The sequence below is a fragment of the Rhizophagus irregularis genome, chromosome 21 (assembly GCF_026210795.1).
Source record: "Rhizophagus irregularis chromosome 21, complete sequence".
Taxonomy (NCBI): Eukaryota; Fungi; Glomeromycota; class Glomeromycetes; order Glomerales; family Glomeraceae; genus Rhizophagus; species Rhizophagus irregularis.
In genome coordinates this window covers 2,822,268-2,844,058 of record NC_089449.1, presented here as the reverse complement: position 1 = coordinate 2,844,058, position 21,791 = coordinate 2,822,268, and the positions used below count along the sequence as shown (strand labels likewise).

The 21,791-nt window shown below is 26.9% G+C and overlaps 5 protein-coding genes across 5 annotated transcripts; 4 read left to right on the top strand and 1 right to left on the bottom strand.

Annotated features, from left to right (window-relative positions):
* Nucleotides 1-968: 968 nt before the first annotated feature.
* OCT59_014030 (uncharacterized protein) lies at nt 969-7,207 on the top strand (the record flags this gene model as incomplete). The annotated part of the gene is made up of 10 exons (XM_025315050.2): nt 969-1,332; nt 1,460-4,309; nt 4,383-4,511; nt 4,588-4,876; nt 4,957-5,566; nt 5,654-5,678; nt 5,773-5,818; nt 5,899-5,951; nt 6,040-6,343; nt 6,673-7,207. The coding sequence occupies 10 exons, from the start codon at nt 969-971 to the stop codon at nt 7,205-7,207; spliced, it is 5,205 nt and encodes a 1,734-aa protein (XP_025183656.2).
* Nucleotides 7,208-9,916: 2,709 nt separating this feature from the next.
* Nucleotides 9,917-10,794, top strand: OCT59_014029 (uncharacterized protein; the record flags this gene model as incomplete). The annotated part of the gene is made up of 2 exons (XM_025315051.2): nt 9,917-10,380; nt 10,464-10,794. 2 exons carry the CDS (start codon nt 9,917-9,919, stop codon nt 10,792-10,794), a joined length of 795 nt encoding a protein of 264 aa, XP_025183657.1.
* A 3,026-nt stretch (nt 10,795-13,820) lies between these two features.
* Nucleotides 13,821-14,405, top strand: OCT59_014028 (uncharacterized protein). Its single transcript, XM_025315052.2, has one exon. The coding sequence runs from the start codon at nt 13,937-13,939 to the stop codon at nt 14,246-14,248; it is 312 nt and encodes a 103-aa protein (XP_025183658.1). The 5' UTR covers nt 13,821-13,936; the 3' UTR covers nt 14,249-14,405.
* A 2,053-nt stretch (nt 14,406-16,458) lies between these two features.
* On the top strand, nt 16,459-16,716 carry OCT59_014027 (uncharacterized protein; the record flags this gene model as incomplete). Its single annotated transcript, XM_066141912.1, has 1 exon — nt 16,459-16,716. One exon carries the CDS (start codon nt 16,459-16,461, stop codon nt 16,714-16,716), a length of 258 nt encoding a protein of 85 aa, XP_066001996.1.
* Nucleotides 16,717-20,856: 4,140 nt separating this feature from the next.
* On the bottom strand, nt 20,857-21,408 carry OCT59_014026 (uncharacterized protein; the record flags this gene model as incomplete). Its single annotated transcript, XM_066141911.1, has 1 exon — nt 20,857-21,408. One exon carries the CDS (start codon nt 21,406-21,408, stop codon nt 20,857-20,859), a length of 552 nt encoding a protein of 183 aa, XP_066001995.1.
* Between the last annotated feature and the right edge of the window lie 383 nt (nt 21,409-21,791).

The following is a 21,791-nucleotide window of genomic DNA, read 5'->3' as shown; positions in this document are numbered from 1 at the left end:
GATTTTATAAATGATAATGCGTGGCGCAGTAAACGTACACAATATTTAAATTTGACATCCTGTATTAGACAATACATTGGTACTTGGCGTATCTTCGGGTGGTACATTTTGTTTTTTAGTAAGCATTTTTTAGGGTTTACAAAAAGATCAACTCAAATGTGACACATGTTAAAAGCATCTCCTGAAACCTTTCCAATTTTAGAAAATTTCTATAAAGTCTATAAACCCTAAAAAGATCAATTTATTCTCTCAACTTTATCCCCAAATTTTTGGGTCAAAACTTTTCATTTTACGGTTTTTATCCAAATCGTTTCGTCGACATGTGAATGATGTGTGTTATCGTTTGTCTTGAGATATTAATTGTCATTTTTGATTCCGATATCTTATTTTAATTAGTCAAGTCAGTATAATGTTTAATTATAATTAAAAATTCGTTTATTTAATACTATTTTTGTTTAATCAAGACAAAAATAATCGTAACAATCGTGAAAAAGAAAAAAATAAATCTAAATTCGGTTAGTTGAAAAATATTAAGGAACCAAATTTCTCAAAGAAGATTAGAATACACAAGAACAAAGAAAATTTCAAGAGTACAAAGTATAAAGTACAGTATGAGAAATACAACATACTTGTATACTTTAATAACAATACTCTTTTAGCCACAATAATAGTTTTTTTTCACTGTGTTCATATGATAATTAATAGGGTGTGGCGACAAACTTATAAAAACAACAACTAATTTTAGGGGAAAAGTGCATCCGAAGCCGTATTTATAACTACTTAAAAAAGTTAAGAGCTGCACGTACTCGTGTGAAACCGTTTATACAAATAAAAATTAGAATTTTTTTGATGAAAAAAATTTTTTTCTTCTAAGAAAAAAAGGGGATTTACAAGAAAAAAATTCCCGTGATTTCTTTTATGATCAGATATCATTAGAAAATTCCATGTCGAATAATTAGAAATATTAAATGTCTGACAAAAAGAATATAAGTAATCTTAGTGATTCTACTAGAAATTCGATTCTTAAAAAGAAAAGTTCTTACGAGTTAAAACATGTTTCTAATATAAATAATGATACGGAATTATCTATTAATAATAATGATCATTATAAACTGAAAAAACCTTCTTATAATTCGGATCAATCAGATGGAAGTTCAAGAAGTTTACGTTCAATTATTAGTAATATTTTTCAAAAAAAATCACATAGTCATATACAATCTATGACTATGTCTCCTGTTAATGAGGATTATATTTCATACGACTCAAATGAACAATTCGCTTCTCATGTTGCTATAAGTCCTGACGGTCAATTTATATGTACTCTTAATTGTAGTAAGTGTTATACTATTTCTTCACTTTTTTTCTTTTTTATAAAGCTGCTTTATTTTGTGTCACGATACAAAAAAAAAAGAATGTTTATTTAAATTCTTATTTATTTTATTTATTTTATTATCATTAGAAAGACTTCAATTTAAAATTTTTGAATCAGATCAAACTATAAATTTTTTCGATAGAAGTTCTATTTCAGAGGAAGACGCAAATAACTTCGTGGAAATTCCAAAAATAAGTTCATCTGAAAATGATGATTTGGTCCCTTACCGAATTGAATACGGAGCATTACATGAATATATGCATAGTGAAGCATTTGATAAAAAATACGGTTCTGGAGTAATTATTCAAGAGGATGAAAAATCTAATAGAACTAGCACAGAAAGTAAAAGAAAGGAAGAGGATCACATACCAGGTGTTACATCTAGAAGTTTTCCATCATGGTCTTTAGCAATATCAAATAAGATGGAACATCAGGGTGAACATGTCATTTTTGTTGCAATATCTGCTGTAATTGAAGCAGACATGAAAAAAAAAGTAAATGAAGAAGATGAAGAAGAAATCAATCGTCTTTATCCAAATAGAAATAGATATAATGATGATGAATATGAAATAGAGTATAATGAAGAAGAAGAAGAAGAAGAAGAAGAAGATGTCGATGAAAATCCAAAGATTAAACCATCTCATCCCGATTTAACTGAAGGAAAAACTGCAATATATCGTATTAGATTAAGATATAATAGTTTAATTCAAAAGCCTGCTTGTATCAAACAATACAATTGTCATGATGTTGCTGGAATTGTAATGTTTGTTAAAAAAGAATCTAATAATCCTTACGCTCAATATTATGAACAACCTGAACATAAATATTTAACCGAAATGTTAATCAAAACAAGTTGCTTTATAATTAATGCTGAAGGAATTTACAAAGTTAATTATTCTATTCCTAATAATTCTAATAGTAAAATAAAAGAAGAAAAGTTTTCTTTTCCCAAAAGGTTAGAAAAAGAATTAAAATCTTGGTATAGATCAAAACATTGTATGGATCGTCTTTTATCATGTATTTATCATCATTATTTCTTTGTGGACCAATATAAAGATAGTGTTCATACGATAGATATGTACAATCTTTCAACGATGGAACAAGAACAAATTTTTATAATTCGTCATGATGAAACCGTGTCGCATACTTCAAAAAATGTATCATCTGTATTTGCAGTTTCACAAAATAAACAATTAATCGCTTGTAGTAATGGTGAAAGATCTGTAACTTTGTTTTGGATAGAAAATGGTCTTGATGTAGGGGTAAAAGAATTTGGGACTGAGACAAAAATTCTTTATTTGGAATTTATTGAGAATGATGAAAAATTACTTATAATTACTGAAGAGACTTGTACGAAGGAAGATCTTAGATCTGTGAATGGAGAGAAACACGATATATTTGATAATAAACAAAAGCCGATTGAAAATGATGTGAATTATGACAAGCTATCTACAATTATGGAAGAAGAAAAAAAGAATCCAGATGATAAAATAAAACAGGTTGAACAAGTTAAGTTAGTTATTGAGGAGAAAGAAGAAAAAGTAAAAAATGACAATCTTTTAAAGCCGAGAATGACAAGGAGAAGAAGTTCTTGTAAAGATATTGCTGAGTCTGTTGTGACGAAAATTATGGTATGGGACTTATTTAGTTCAGCGGATAATGCTATTCGTACTGGAATGACTGGTGATTTATTTCCTTCAAAAGAAAATTATCATTCTCATTTGGCACGAGTTCCTGGTGTACTTTATCATATGAAAGATGATGGTAATGTGTTTTCAATTTTAGAGCATGATGGTTTTGTAAATCTTGTAAAAGGAGAGGAAAGAGATTTAACGAGAGATTTCGGATGTGATATTTATTATGATTTCAAAACTACACAAGATCAAAAAGACAAAATGTCATGTGTATACGCTAATAATGAAGAAGTTGATGTAAAATTGCACAAAGTATATTGTCGTAAAGAATTTAAAACTTCCGGAATTTATAAGGTTATAGTTAACAATAAGGAACCATGGATTTATATGAATAATTATCATCGTACTTCAGTATTTCTTGATGAGGATGAAACGTTACAACTTATAATTGGACATAGTACAGTGCAAATTTGGCGGAAGTTACCAAAGCAGAAAGAATCTGATAAAAAAAGGGGCACTCTACAAAAGAAAGAACCTGTTCTTGAATATATTTGGGCTAATAATATTCCATTTGAACACGATATCGATAATTCAAGATTACAGATAAAAGATTTGTGGATTGGTGATAATTCATTTGTTCTTAAAGTATATTGGAAATATGATGAAGGTAGTAGAATTGTAAATAATATGGAAACTCTTTCATTTCCTTATACTGACGGCCATGTAACTCCGGTTCTACACGCTTGTAAAGCTCTTGAACATTTGAATAATCGAAAAAACAAAATAATAGATTATAAAAAAATGGTAGAATTTGAACGATTGGTAGAAAATACAAATAGAATTGTATGGAGATTTGTAAAGAAAAAGCCCGAAATCTTTAAGTTGATGGATGTTCGATACAATGTAATGTCCTATTTAATACGAGGCGGTTGTAATTATTTAATTAAATTTATTCTTTTTGGTGAAATGACGCTTGAAGAATTTAAAAATGGTAAAAAATCAAAGAAAAAGAAAAAAGAAAATGACATTAAACTAGATTTTCATAAAAATAAGCAAATATTACATATACCAAAAGCAAAGCAATGGATAAGTGAGACTGAACCAGAACGACTTACAAAAGTGAAATTGGAATCCAAAACTTTTCTTCATCAATTATTCTCTCTTATACGTGCAATAATGTTATGGTTTTTCGCACTCATATCATGTAAGAAGAAGAAGAAAAAAGAGAGGAAAATTAAAAAGAATCCCAAAAACAATGTGAGACCAAGCACGGATTTAGAATGGGCTATTGAATACTGTAAAGGTAAACGGTGTGCCAATTTTTCTATTTTGAAATTTATCCTAATTATTATTAAAAGTTTTTTCTTTTATAATAGACAAAGAAAGAAAGGATTCTGTTATGGTTGGTTATTTGTTAGAATATTATTCTGAAAATGCATTACATCACATTGGCTGGATGGCGACAATTTCAAAAGCACTGCCATTATTATATAGATACAATTTGGGTTGGTATTAATTATAATTAGTAATGATTATATTATTATTTTCAATAATTTTAAACTTTTTTTTCAAAAAATTTAGATTATTATGTAAAACCATTATTCTATAAAGATTGTTTTGCCGATAAAGAACTTACACAATATGATCCGTCTGAAATAATTCCTGAACACAGCAAACCAAGAAGAAATAAAACGCAAGATTTTAAGGCTTTTAAACCCAATACTAAACTAGTTTCAGATAAAAATCATAAGCCAGTACTCCAAAATATATTTGAATTTATAATCATTAAATTTCCAAGATATATTACGAACTTTATTGATAATTTTGATAACGATCGTGCTCCTCCTCCTGTGGCTTTAAGAGTTGTTCCGTGAGTTATAATTATAATTATAATTGTTTTTTTTTTTAAAAAAAAGTAAAGACTAATAACTATGTGTATTTTATATTTAGATTACCAGATTTTACGGTTGACAATATTCCAAAAATTCGGGCAAAGTATAATTGGAAATCAAATTTATTAAGACTTTTAAAAATAATTATTATTCCGAGAGGTTATATAATAGGTAGAGAAGATAGAAATTTATTAAGTCCCTTTGTACAAGTTGTTAGGTATGAAAAAGACAATAATATTTTTGATAATCCTGCGATGGAAGCAGTCATAGATTTTAGATGGAGGCAAGCAAGAAATTATTTTTTACAAATATTTCTCGCATTTATAGCATATGCGGTATGTTTTGGTGTAATAAGTTGGGCCTACATGTCAAGACTTGAAGTCACAGGAAATCTTAGGACTTTTTTAATTTGTGTGATGATGTGTTTTTATTATCTGGCTTATTATTTAATAGCTGTTGAAGTTAAGCAAGCATGGCATCATGGTTTAAGAGCATCTCTAAATGTTAGCAATTTATTTGATATAATTTCAATCATTACACCTTGCATAGTTATGTCAATTTTTGTGGCAAGTTCATTTCAACTTTCTGACGGATTTGCAAAGGTTCAAACTAGTACAGGAATTATTGTTTGCATTTCTTTTACGATGTTATTACTTTGGTGTGAAATGGTAAGTAAAAAAAAGTAACAAATTTATCTTGTTTATATATAGTTTAAAAAAAACAACTAAATAATTTATTTGTTTGTTATATTATAGCTTTTGTATTTAAGATTATTATCAGGTATATGACATTATTTTTTTATTTTAAATTTATTTTAAAATATGTTATAGTAAAAATTATTAACGATTTTTATTTATTTATTTTTTTTTTAAAGAAATGGCTATATACATTTATTATGTCATTATAATATTCTCTACAGTGTGAGTCAAAGTACATTTAAAGTATTTATTTGTTTTTTTAAAGTTATTTTAATACTAAAAAGAATTCTTTTCTATTAAAGATTTCCCTTTCTTATATTTATGGCCTGTGTAATCATGGCTTTCGCTCATGCCTGTATGTTAAAGTTACACATAATGTTTTTTGTAATTAAGTATAAATATAAATATATTCTAACTTATTTTATTTATTTGTTTATTTTTAGTTTTCTTATTATTATCAAATCCAGACCTAGATACCATAAAACAAAAAACTAATGGTTTCTCCGTAGTGAATACTACAACACATGAACCAATAGATATGGAAATGGATTCGCAATTTGATCCTTCATCAGCTTCAGATAACCCGTTTTCAAATTTTTTATCATCAGTTGAAGCAACATATTTCTGGATTAATGGTGTATGGCCACAAAGAGATGACTGGAATTATTGGGCCATTGAAGTTTTATCATTATTGGGAAGCGTCTTTATAGTTACTATATTACAAAATATGTTAATTGCTTTTATGGGGTAAGTTACCTTTTTTATATTTTATATTGTCTTTAAAGTTGTTGTGATTGATGTTTTCTTGGATTAGTAATTATTTTTATTAAAAGTTGTGGACGGAAAAGGTAATGCTATATATAATTTTTTTTTGGAATTTTATAATTTACCGCCATGTCATTACCATATAATGCTAGGGTTACGCTCATCAGTCTTTCACTTAAGTATTATTTGATGAGGCCATGGCGATAAATTTTAAGATGAAACTTTGAGAGACATCATCAACAATAATTTTTTCTTTTTATACTTTAACAAATATTAAACTAAATTCTTTTTTATTTTAATTAAAAAAATAGTGGTGTATACGAAGAAGCGGCAGAAAAAGGTAGAGATGCATTATTAAGATATAGAGCAACTCTTATCTCTGATTATGAAGCATTAGAAGATATAAGATTTTGGCCGCCAGAGCCAGATCCACAATTTATATTTTACGTGGGACATTCAAAAAGTGTTGAAGAATGGACAGAAGATAGAAAACAATTTAAAGGTTGTATGTATCAAAAATATGAAAATAAGGCATCATATAAAAGATATAAATTTCAAGAGGATCCAAATGATAAATATTCTTTATTAAAATATGAAATGGATAAAAAAGATACTAATTCATCAATATCCTCCATCACAGGTGATGGTAATATTGTATCTGGTTCTTCTTTACCTTTAGATGAAACTTTTAAAGATTTTCAACGTACAGTTAATGATAAATTAGTTAACATGGACCAAAATATTAATCAAATAACTGATATACAAAATACTATAAATAGCATGCAAGAACTATTTACAGTGTTCATGAAAAAATTAGATAATATTGAAAGTAAGCAAAGCAAATAAGAATCATAAAAAAAAGACTATCTATCATACATAGATCTTATATAATATTGCATTTTTACTCATGAAATTAATATTATAATTCATCACGTTAATATTTAATGTAAATTCACAAATCATGTAAAAAAAAAAAAGAAAAATTATCTAAATCAAATACCAAAATTCCATGAAATAAATCCTTAATAATACGTACGAAAAGAAATACAGATAGTTCTGGCTAAAGTTTTGTTATTTTTAAACACTAGCTGACATTATCGTAATTCCGGCCCCGAAAATTTTTGACCTCCAATTGCAAAGAAATACAGCTGATCGCTGATCATTATAGCGCGTCACGAGTTGTCCCAAAAATAATTTGTTCGCCTTCAATATCTCTTAATTGACTATACATTTAGAATATCTAAAATTATAGAAATTCTGTTGCACGCTTAAAAATAAAATGAAAAAAGGCATAATTTTTTTATTATAAAAAATTAGTCGGATTGATAACTCGTTAACCACATACATAAATATTTCTTGTGCTTTCCATAAAATCGTATATAATTTAGAAATAAAATTGTAAAAATATAATAATTTGACTGAAATTTGTATAATACGTAAAGAAAAACATAGTGTATATTATATAACTAAAGAGACCTAAACCTCCAAAAGCAGGATTCGGTTCAAATAAGGACAGTGTGAAAGATATAATTTTTCTAAATGACGATTAGATCCTAAACTGTATTATCGATGTAATGACGAGCTGACTTTCTCCTACATGGGTCGCAAAAGAGAGATCTTGGCATATGATATTTCCTTCGATAAAGAATTTAAGCTCGTAGTTTATAATGGTATTTTGATTGATGGAAGTTTTCTTCTTGTGACTTTCTCAGTGAATTCAAGTACCTACAAATGAATGCCTACAAATCACAAATGAAGTATTTTTACGACTATAGTTTACTACCATGAATATTCTTAATGTAAATTTCACTATAGCTTCTTATTGATTATTGACTATAATAAAAAGTTTTATAACAGCAGTAATTGTTTAAAGAATGGAAGATCATAAAAATTTTGAGTTACATGGCCTCAAGCTTCTCGACAAGGATTGAAAACGCTAGCGTATTGACATTTATGTTGAAAGTTCGTGATAGTTATCAAAAGTTATGTTGCCACTGCTTATATTCGTCATATTTAATTTGAACTTGAGAACATTACAAAGAGAAGGAGATTTTATTTTATTTATTTATTTAAAATTTATATTTAGATAAAGTATCTTAATAAAGATTTTCATTTTTGAATCTTTATTAATAATTCATAAAATGATACAGAAATTATAACAATTATTAGAATTTGTCTTTCATAATCTAGTATGCATCATTGAGGTTTCTCCAAAAACAGTTAATAATTGAACTGAGCTGTTTCTATAAAAAAAAAGGAAATAGATTGCATTTACTGACATGATTAAACATTCCTAAAAAATCGCTGATATATAACAATAAAAATTCGTCTTCAATTTTGTTCAAAAGTTTAAGATTCGCGACTCACTATGCATTATATTATCGTAACTAGGTCTGCAATAAAAAAAATTGGCTTATCATTTAATTGCTATGTTCAGTAGAATCTTATACCTTTTCCTCCCTGCTGTATATTTGCATTAAAATGAGAGCTCAAACACATATATTGGCCGATTTTTGGAAGGTATAAATTATTCGATTATTGTAATCGTAATTGTGAATTAAATTATAAATATTCTGTGATAATTTATTCTGCACAAATTAATCGAATTATGATATTTAATTTGTCTGCAAAAGTACCAGAAAACTAAACTTTTAAGCATATGTTAACTACATAAATAATTTCATAATTGACAATGTTCGAAGACAAAAACTGATTAGCGGAATTCCAATAAATTTCCGATGAAGAACTTGAAAAGATAATAGAATTAGAAAAGCATCGCTCCCAATTCCTAATCAAAGAAATTTGTTGCACAGTATTTGACGTTGACGTGCCAATTAAATATGTTTACAATTTTTTTTTATTTTAGTAAAAAAGAAACATCTGTAAAATTTACATCTTTCTCTTACAAACATTAATATATTTTACTCTTTATGATGAGATCTCTGTATCCGCACCTTAGATAATACTACAGCAAATTTTGACTCAGCTCGCTAGCAAATCGAAAATAAAACACATGCATAAAATATTTTATTATAACACGTGTGTACTTTTTTTTCTTGAGCTGTCTCGCAAATATATGATTGGCAGTGGCGAGTTTATTTTATTTTCAGTTTCTGAAAACCATTGTTTGCGTGACCGAAGACTATAATGATCCTGTTGGGACATTATCCAAATCAATATAATTAACCGAAGAGTAAATACGCTTAACGCTTTATACTGTATGTTTCATACTTTTTTTGTGTAATTTAGTACATTCTTATGTAGTCTCCTTTGTAAACGACACTATTCCTTTAATTAAATCAAAACGATTGGTCAACAAAAATATATCTACTAGACTAATATCGTACTGTATTTACTCAAAGGGTGGTTACTGCCAATAAAGTTTAAACGGACGAGTGAATTGGGCAATTCATAGTGATGAGATTTTCTGCCAACTGTGTAACACAACCTGATTGTTTCCGTCGTACCATGTTTTCGGAGAAAAGACTATATTATGTCCTTACATGCAGTTGGTTCATTCCTTTTACTTCTTTCTTGACTTAATAGTTTATCGAAATGTATAGCAAAATTTCGTCTCTTATTCCAGGATTTTCACTACTGCCGCCGCAACCACTACGACCTACTTTACAAAAAATCGTTCTTCCACCACTTTTACAAAAATCACATACAACAACGCCATGTAAAATAACATTACTTCCATCCGAATTATTAATACAAATTTTTTCACATTTGTCACCTTACGAATTATTTTTACTTCGTGAGACATGCGTTAGATTCAATAAATTTCTTGATGCTCCAAAATCATCTACTACAAAAGAAATATGGAGAAATGCTAGAAAAGAATTTTTAAAAGATAAATCGAATCCACCTAAAGAAATGTCTGAAAGAGAATATACCAAACTATTATATTATAGAGGATTTTGCCAATTTTGTGGGCATAATAATATATTTAGGGTTGAAATTTATTGGCAATTTAAGGCTCGTTGTTGTCATGAATGTTTAATGAAAAATACAATAAGGTATTTATGATGTTATTGTGCATATATCGATATTTGAAATTTATTAATTAATTTTTTTTCTTGATTATTAATAAAAATTGTAGTCTTAACGAATTATTAAAAAATTGTGGAGATACTATACCAGAGGGTTTAATCGTAACGATTCCATACATCTATTACAATGATTCTTATTATTTTTGGAAAAATACTTTAAATTACATTTACATCCAATATCTCATCTATTTAAAAACTAATTCAATACTCTCACCACAATTTTATTCATTCTTATATTCACTTAAATTGAATTTTAAATCGATAATGGTTTATGTTAAAGGAAAAATGAGAAAGGAAGATTATGAACCATTGCATGAAATAAGAATAAGAGATGAGATAAGACGATTAAAAATTAAAAATTTGTTTTATATTATTAATTAACTAAAGTTGATTAATCTCTCTACCTTCATATGATATGAAAAAATATTACCATGTTACGTTGGGGTATCAAAAGTTCAAAACTTATGTAAAGTATCATATTATTAGAGATGATCATTATAATCCCTGTTAAAATTCACACGTCCATAACTTTAGATTCTTCTTATTGTTTTCATTCCAAATTCTGTGAGAACGCTCCAATTAGTTTTTTTTTCATATGATACCTCCCTTTTCAGAAAAAAATAAATAAATTCAAGCCTTTTTAGCTTTCTTAGATACTTCTCAATAAGAAAAAAAGAATGTTTTTCTTTAGTATTTCCAAAAAAGCGAGGTATCACGTTGTTCTTTTGGTTCTCGTGTATTTGTCTAATTGCACAAAGAATGGTTTATCGAATTTTTAAAATTTCGGAAATTTTAATGTCAAGTGTGCGCAGGTAAATTACTTTCCGAGATGTAATTTATGATATCCAGAAAATAAAGTTAAAAAATTCGAATGAATCTAAAATACCCGGTATTCAATTCATAACCGGCATAAATTAAACCATTCAAATCTCTAATAATATGATATTTTACACGTTTTGATTTAATTAGGTGATGGTACACCCCAATGTTTACGTAAAAATATTTCTTGTAATTGAAATACAATCTTTTGTTGTAATGAGCTTTGGCAAAGTTGCCAGTTTATAATAACAGATAATTTGTTATATTGTCTTCATTTATCAAAGAAAGTTACGTCATACCATACATATACTTTCAAAATTAAGCACTAATCAACATAAGAATCCTGGGCAGAATTATGAAAATTTTTGGCCTAATTATGTTTGTCCTGGAGTGCCTAATTTCAGAATTATACGATAAATTCCGTTATGTAATTATAACCTCATTTATAACATAAAATGACACAAATCACTCTGTGATTTTAAGTATTTAGTTTACCTCAAAAATTTTTAAGAGAACGTTAGTCTAATTATAGTTTCCGATCAACATAATTATCTGAAAATGAAAAGACGAAATTTTCTAATCGCGTGTCTCACAAAAATCACATGAATGAATCCCAACGAACGGTCCAGAATTAACCAATTTCGACGCAACTTTGAATGCGTTGGCAAGGGTTAGTTCGAATAAAAAATGATGTGCTTGGAACTTATTGTATTAATGTTGGAACTCTTTGAATTTTACTTACAGTTCGCGAAAAAAGTAATCGGAATTACAAAAGGAGCAAAAATAAAAAACCAATGATTAAAATTTCTTCAAATTTTGCAATTTAGTTGTTAAATGTGTAAACATTGTGTATATTAAGTCTCAGTCTTTTGTCTTACTTAGTTGTCTCCCAACCAATTTTTTAATTTGAAAAAAAAATCGTTTAAAAATTTAAGAAATGAAAATTTCATAAAGATTTTAATATTGTGCTCAGAAATTAACAATATGCCTGTATATCCATAATAAAAATTATAAACATAAAAGCATATCCATAATTAATTTATTAAAAAAATTTGTTGCTATTTTAATCAGTTAGTTTTCAGTCAATTAAAATTAAAATTGGCTCAAAAATCTTAAAATTTAGATAAATTTAACCACATTAAAATATTTGGATTAATAATTTTTATTTGTATATTTTGAAAATTATTAATCTAAACATTAAATATATTTATAATAACTTTTATATTTATTTTATTTTATGTTTAATTTTGAATTTTAGTTCTTTTAATGAAAATTAAGGGTAAAGGTCAGATTACGATCATCATGATGAATCAATTTTCTCAACAACTAATGAATAATAAAGTGTCAAATTTTTTTTAATGAAATTAACATGGCATAAACTCAAATCACAATTATTCAAGTTTTAATAACTAAAAAATATATAAATTTCATAAAGTATTCAAAATTGCAGTTTATCAAATTAAAAAATCGATTGAGAGATAACCAAGCAAGATAGAAGGTTGAAATTTAGTATACATAAGGTTTATACTGTATATTTGACAACAAATTTGCAAAATTTGAAGAAATTCTAATCACTAGTTTTTTATTCTTTACACTTTTTGTAATTCTGATTAAATTCCGATTATTTTTTTTCGCGAACTTTACGTATTTTGTTTTATTTGATCGAACACGAATATTTTTTTAATCCTAGGTGCGTATATTATTAAAGGATACTGTGATGATGTAACATTAAAAGTTATTGCCGATTTGAGAGAAGAAAAGAATTTGACGCGAATAATTACTGTATTCCTTTTTGTATAATTAAATTTATAATAATTTGTAAAAACATTGTGTGGTATTTTAAGTCACGAGCGTGATATATAATGAGCAAACAAGTAAAATAACTCGATAAAAATGGCTTGGGTATGATACAAAGTGAATTCGTGTAATATTATTATGATGTCCATAAAAAGATTTTTTTCTTCTGTCCTTATGTTTCAGATAATGAAGGATAATAATGTTGTGTAACATTGCAGATTACGGATAAATTACTTACCGATTTCTAAACTATTTTAGTACAAATAAATACGAATAATGAATTGTTAGATTTGGCAATTCCCACTGCCGTTTATCTGTAATCTGAATTGCATATTTCTCGATTTTTTCTTTTTTTGTATAAAACTACTTTTAATTATTCGGGATGCCTAGAACTATTGGTCACCTCTTTGTTAATATTAAATTGGTTAGTTTAAATTTCGGTTATTTTGATAATGGTACCACAAAAAAAGCATTATATGAAAGGTCCGATTTACAACGCATCATTCAATAACAATAAAAATTCATTATCAGTATTTTTTAAGAAAATATATCAAATATACCAAATAGAACACTGATACTGTTGATCTTTCTTGCGACATTTAATATTTATTTCATTTCCAATTTATTGGGCAATCAATATAAATTTTACGGAGCTAATTCCGTATCTTTGTTTATTTTATTAATTATTTACTTCATTTATCTATGTAACGATTAATTTATTGCCATAGTGCACATCAATCAACAAAATTTCTTTTATAAAGGCACTGATTTCTAATTTACAAAAAAATAAAAAAAAAATCAAAACATATAATTAAGAATTTTTTTCATTCTTATCTTCATTCGACAAAAATTAAATTTAACTCTACAAATTATTGATTATATCAATCACTCCACTTTCAAAGTCATCATGAAGTTTATCTTAATGTTTATTATCGTCATTGTAGCTTTCAGCGCTTTTGCTTCAGCTAATGAGCCGCGTATTACTCCCGTTGAAAAAAGTTCATCTTTGGTAGCAAGAGCTGGTACTTGCCCATCTGGAACTTATGCATGTGCAGATAAAGAAGGGGGATGTTGCTCAGATGGTACATCTTGTTTACCTAACTTCCAATGCAGCGGTAGTGGAAAATCTAGTGGGGCGACTTCTACTACTAGTAGTGGGGTAGCTTCATCAACAATCTCACTAATTCTCTCAATTGCAGCTTATTTTTATTTAGTTTAACTAATAATATTTATGCTGTAGTTTTTTTCTTTTGAAATTTTTTAATTATTACTAGTTCTGTAAATTTCAAATATAATATTTTATCCCATTTTGTATATTTAAATGTTATAATCAATTACTTAACAATAAATTTTGATAATCATTATACGTCGACTATATAATATTAGTTACTGTCTCAGTTAAAAACAAATTCATTTTCTTATCATAATGACATTTGCAGTTTCGCTACCACTCATTTTTTTTTTACAAGTTAAACATAAATTTGTATCTCATACATTCTAACAACTTAATATCAGTTTACACTTGTGAGAGAAAAAATTGTTCACACCCGTTAAGCAGTTTATAGTAACATTAAAAAAAGATTATGATTGATTATATAACGAGAACCGATCTGTACAAAAGGGAAAAGTACACTTCCTCTCCTTTCGGATTATCCAGTTGTAATTCTAGCACTAAAGTGTATGCGTATAATAAATAGTTATCCAATGTATTGTTTCTGAAACTTTGTCCAATTTGTACGAGCTTTCCGTAATCCATATATATATATATATATACATAAGGCTGAAAATACAAATAAAAATTTTCTTTAGAGAGATTAGCTTAATGTTGCAGATCTGTTGTTATTTCTAATTTAGGAAATTTGGTTAGGACATTTTAAGTAATATAATAACTCTGCCTAAACTATTTTGTGAAAATTGATGTTTTTTTTTCTCATTTGGAAACAATAATTGTTTCGTATAAAATATTCTATTTTTAAAAGCATTCGATTATCATAGATCTCGGAATTTTTAAATCCGTAATCCGCCGAGATTATACAAACATTATAAGTGCTAAAATAGAGCATATAAACTAAAGAAAAAATAGCTATGCAGTTATTAAATATCAAATAACACCGCGAAAAAGTGATTTATATTAAAGCTAATTAGCTAACTTCAATTATAACGCGTCATTTGTCGCTCATATCGAAAAAAATTTTAGTAAAGATTATGAAAGGCTACTTTTTATACCCACAGATATTCGGATATCCGGATACATAATTCTGGATATCCGGATAATCCGACGGATATCCGGATGGGCGGATACAAACTCAAAAGTTATTCTCTTTAATAAATTTACAGGTCAAAATTTTATGATCGAACGAAATTTTTCTTGATTTGTGGTATCAAAGATAACCTTATTTTTTTTTTTATGTAATTTGAATGATTTGAATGAGTATTTTGTCTTCCCATTATTTCAATTTTCAAATATTGCGTCAACAATAAATAAATTAACACATACACGTAATGAATTACAATATAGTGGTAAAAATTATACTGAGAAAGCTGAAGTATTGAAGGAATCTAATTTGTTTAATGAAGACGAATTAGAAGATGATGATTATACAATTTAGAAAGTGAAATTGTTGAAGCTGAAGTATATGTACTAATTATGGCAAACAATATTGTTTTATCCTTTACAGAAACTTCAAGATCGTAGCGATGGCTTAATGCGCAGTAACTGCGTTATAAATACATAGTGACCACATTATGTAATCGTAAAGAAATTACATAGATGCAGTTACTGCGCATTAAGCCATCGCTACGATCTTGAAGTTTCTGTAAAGTCAGAACAAGTATTTAATGTTGAATCAGATGAAACAGAAGATAGTAAAACCAATGAAAAATTAAATATAAATAACAGTGAAGATGAAAATGAATTTGATATAAATGAAATTATAGATAATACATCTTTTAAATTTTAATTAGTTTAATTTATAAATACTATAGTTATTAATAATTAAATATATATAATAATAATATTATATTAAATTATTAATAAAGAAATTTTATTGGTTCATTTAATTATAAATTAGTAATTATCTAATATAGTTTATTAAACTAATTTTGAATTAATTTTATCAGTTTTTACCAGTTTGTATTAATTTTACCAGAAAATTTCAGAAATAGTTTTACCAAGTTTCAGGCAGCATCTTTAAGTCAGCATGTAAAGGGGTGTATTTCATTGTGCTTTTTTCACAACAGGTACTAAATGAAAGCTTTCATTTATCTAACGATTAATTTTAATTACTAACCTGTACAATTCAAATATCTATAAATACGTTCACTAATTATCGAGAAAATAAATTCTTAATCTTCTTTCTATAAAATTACCAAAGTTTGAACCTACAAAAATTATTGATTATAATCTCTCAAACGTTTTTCAAAGTCACCATGAAGTTTTTCTTAATGTTTGTTCTCGTTATTTTAGCTTTCAGCAATTTTGCTGTAGCAGAAAACTCGGTAAGGCAATTTGTTTGCCCACCCAGAACATATGAATATTTGGATGATGAATGGGGATACTGCCCAATCGACTCGGCTTTTTTGTACCTAACTTCAAGTGCGGCGGTAGCGGCGCTTGAAGCTCTAATAATGAGGATAATATTAGAAACACGTCTCACAAGTACTCTCAATTATTTGTATTTAGTTTAATATTATATTGAGTTAGTTTTTAGAATCTATTGTCTCTTTTTATTGTTTGTTATTAAATTATTATTAAATTATGTATCTATTTTAGCATATTTAATAAGATTATTTCCCATTCAATGTCAATCAATAAAATATAATTGTGAGAAAATATATTTGCATCTTTCTTAGTTATTACCACTAATGTTTGTGAAATTAATCTTTTACCTTTCGAGAACTTTTTCGCCTACATGTATACTCAAAGATTGTTGAAAAGAGAAATGCATAGCTTTCGAACTATTAAGAATTGGATCTCAAAAGATCATGTAGATCTTTGATTTTTTTTATAACAAAAATGCTTGACATGTATGTACTGCTATTTTATGATTAGCTAAAATAGTAATCTGATAATCGAAACTTAAGACAATTTCTAAATATGAATGCAAAATATTGGCAGAAGTTATAGTGTTACATTATGAGTAATCTGTCAAGGATAAATAAAGCACGGACGATAAAAGTACAAGGAGCCAAACACTCAGAGTAACTAAATTTTAATAAATGGTACGCAACGTTCAATGAGATAAGTCCGATAAGATAACAAGTGAGTATCGCAGTTCGGAGTTCGAACGAACATTTTTAATTTGTAAGAATGTAATGATTTTTATTTATCGTTTGCCGTAGTATCAATTCATTTACTTGTGATGAAATGGACATTACATGCAAGGTTTTGCTTAATTTCTAAAGGTTGTTATACAAAGAAATTACACGATGAAGAGGAGAATCATGAACTTAAAGAGGATTATATCATTTTACTTATACGATAAGAGATGAGCATGTTAAGAAGAAATTCTATCGAGTAGTTAGGCAATTTGTTTATACCATGATTTCATTATTACGGACTTACAATACTTATTTTACTACCACGAAATTATTCGATATTGTATCTTGCGGAAATGAGCTGATTTACAATATAATTCATTGATTAACTGGTTAACTATTTTCGATATATGCCGAAATTAAATCCTATGAAAATGTATTAAATATCGCGAAATGACTATCGGACTTTTAAATTTTTGATCTTTTCCTATTAAAGTAAATTGTAAGATTGATAAGAATCTTTAGAACTAACATACCCTATAAAAAAATTTTTTTAGAAAATTGATCATACTGTACGCCGGAGTTTCGGAGTTTTTTTTGGAATAAACTAGAAAAATGATCATTTATCGGAGTTTTTCCCAAAAAATTACAGCATTTGTTTTATAACGTTATATGTATTGTCGTGTAACATGTCAGATGCAGTTAAGTTTTAATTTATGATTTATAAAATTTTTTTTTAGATAATATTTTAAAATTGAAATCTTCAAAGTAATAAAGAATTTTTTACGTTATGGTAACTTAAGTCCTTTACGTGTTTATTTGTTTTTATTATCTTGACCAAAGCTGTCTCTTATTTCATTTTGTATTTCTCAATTATTAAACCTTATTATTGAAAACTGCTACACTATTGAACGGATCACGAATTTAAAAAGTTTGACATTTATGATAATCAAATGTCACGAAATAAATGAATCAATAAATCGATAAATGAATAACCTAGTAGGAAAAAAAAAATCATCAGTATTACAAAAAAGTGTCACATAATCAAAAAGGAAAGAAGCAGGGATAAAATGCATGGATTAAACACAAATTTGTCCATGATCCATTACAAATTCTAAAATAGTTGCAAACTTGCATGATGATACTAACTGAAGGAAATATAAGCAGAATATCACAAATAAACTGGCTTATATATGTAAAAGCTAACAAGTTGACTTCTATTATAACACATCATTTTCGTCATTCATATATGAACGAGAAAAGGTTAGAAAAGACAAGCAACAATCGATAAGATAAAAGATAACTTTTGTATCTCCTATTTTGATCTGCAATCAAGATATAGTCATCAATTCAATATTTTATGTAATTTAAAGTAAAATTGTCTTTTAAATAATACAATAATATTCAAGATGGAATTTCGGAATTTTATAGTATTTTTTTTTTCATTGAAAGATTTTAAAAAGCTTTCAATATCAATACATTCACTAATTACGCTCACAAGAATAAACGTTCTAAAAATGTGAATTCTTAATAATCCGAGGTTACACCATTAATCACGTAATTTTTAAATAACAGTAAACTGGTCAACTACTATGAACCTATCTTTTAAATTATAGAATATAAATAATATTTTCAAGGTCATATTACAATAATATAGGTATATTAAATATAAACCAACTTCATCATGATAATCTTAATCTGATACTTTACATTATATTAAATATTATTGCTTTGTTCTTTTTTCCATTATTTATTCGTATGACAAAACGATCATGGGAAAATTACATATTACACCATGGTAATTGTATCTATTTTTATGTTCATACAAAAAAATCCACCTTTCTATAAATTAATATTTAATCATGATATCATCATTTAGAATTTAATTGTGGGGCCAATTGCTTTTATAAATAGAGAAGGTAAGGTTCGAATTTTACCCAAAATATATATATTGCTTTGTAGGCTTCGTTAAAATGGAAGCTGTGAAATCATATGTGATCCATATGATTTCTATACTCAATACAAGTTTGCATTACATAGACTAGTACTAAATATGATGATATTTAAAAAGACTAATTACCTATTATTAGATTAATTATATTTATTATTGCAATTCGGGCGAACGGTGTGATAATTGTCGTTTTTTGTACTTCAGTTCTTTGTACATGTAATGTTTATCTTCGCCGTATCTCCGAAATTATGAAAGATACTTTGAAAATTTTCTTTTTTTGAGAATTTGTTTATGTTGTGGTTTTAACATGTAATTAACTCGTAAACTAAATTATTACACAAGTTTTTACGCCTGATTTATAATATTCTTTATATCTACATTTTTATCTAACTTCTGCGCATTGCCGATCATATCATGAAACTCATGAAACTCCGAAACGCCTTTTTATCAAAAATAGCATGATTGAACGATTATATAATTTAGAAACTAAGCAGCGGTCAAAAGTTTAATTATTAAATTAGTTTAATTAAAAACAAAAAAAAATTTCCTTTATGTACCAGTATTGGTTTAATTGGTTTAATTGTAAATTTGATAAGTCGGGAATAAAAAAAAAATGGCTTACTAAGATTATAAAGTTTATTTTTTAAATTTTTTCTCTATAAAGTAAAAACTGGTGAACATCTTAAAATTTTTATGGTAATGTAAATCGAAATTTTAAAAAATTAATAAATGCAGTCTATGCATGAATTATAATGTTAAAATTGTTCGAGAAATGATATATAATTTACGATTTTTACATGAATTTTTTTTATAAATTTCACTCGCCCTTAAAAATATTTTGTGATGTATCTGTTGAATTTTTAATAAAAAACGGAATTTTAATCAGTTATTCTTAGTTCCGGCCAGAATTGAAATTCAAATCCGGCCGGAATTAATACCGTTAGGCACTCAAAGCCAATTCGATATCCATTATATTAATTTATTTTATATATATATACGAGAACTTCTTATGCAGAAAAAGATACTTGTGAGAGAAGAAATCCTTAAGCATGCGAAAGTTATTTTATTGTTTGTTTACTGGAATTAGGAAATCTGCCATTTTATTATTTGGATTAAAAAAGACAAACAAATAAGCGATCTCTATTATCTGCCGATCAATTTAACAGTGAGTCGGTTAAAACTTTGCCCAAGCCGAGAGTAGAAGTAAAAAATATATATATATATATATTTTTATAACTAAACAAATAAAGTTAATATAATTATTAACAAAGAAATATGTATTCAGTTTATCCACATAGTATATACAATATTATATTACTATAAAGATATCATAAAAATAAAAGTAATGATATTTATAAAAATTTTTCCTTAGTTCCATAATAATGAATCATAAGCCTAAATTTATATTACAAACAAACATCGCGTGATTCAAATAACAAGCAAGGGAAGTGGCTTGGTTTGAACTAAAAGAAAAAAGAAAAAAAAAGAGAAGATTTAAATAATATAGAGTGTTGCTAATTATAGTTATGCTAATGGATAAGTAATTAATATGTAGAAATATATATAATTAATGAATGAAATAAATAAATGTACATTAATAGTGATATAAAAAATATAATTTAAGGGAACGATGAAGAAGAACCTAGGCATCCGGCAGGTAGAATTAGAGAATCAAGGCTATTATTATTATTACAAAAGTTCCCCGCACCGTTAAAAAAATCATCATCGAGAGGATTATCAGTAATTTGAGGTGTAGCTAATCGAGCGATTTGATCAATGGTACTAAGATTGTTTGTAAATCGGATATTATTTGCATTATTTGCAAGATTTATAAATCGGTTTCTTTGAGTAGATGTTAGCCGCCTTCTCCAAACATAAGTTGTTGCCAAATTAATTATATGTTTACTAAATAATCTATTATATAATCGTAGTCGATGAGTTTGAAGTAATTGTAATCGATGAGTCGTATAATTTTGCAATCGGTAAGTTCTATATAATTGTAGCCTATGAGCTTCGCGTTTTATATTCTGTTTGATTAATCCTTTGCCAGTCAGTCTTTTATCTCTTATAGTAGTCGCAAGTGTCTGTGCATTATTATTATAAGGTAGTTGGTATATATTTCTATAATCAATGAGGTTTAAAAATATATTTAATTTCGATTGAACAGACATACTTGTATGCTTAAACTAGAAATTTTTTCAAAAAAAAAACAAGTGAACCAAATTTTGTGAATATGAATTATGAGGATATCTTTATATATCTTTTTATTAACCTGTGGAAAAATCGGTAAACTGTGGATCTAATACACGTGGATATCACTAAGAATTAATAAGTAAATTTTATATTAATTTTTATTTATAAATAGAATTTAAAGATTTAAAAATGGAATAGTTTTTTTTTAATTTTACCAAATTTTACCGAAAAGTTCATTTTTACATTACTGTTTTTAATTATTTGTAATAATATTTAATGTTTACTAATCGCCATTGCACCGATGAAAGGTAAATAGCAATGTAACAAAGAATAAGATTCTAACACGTTTTGATTTATTCGG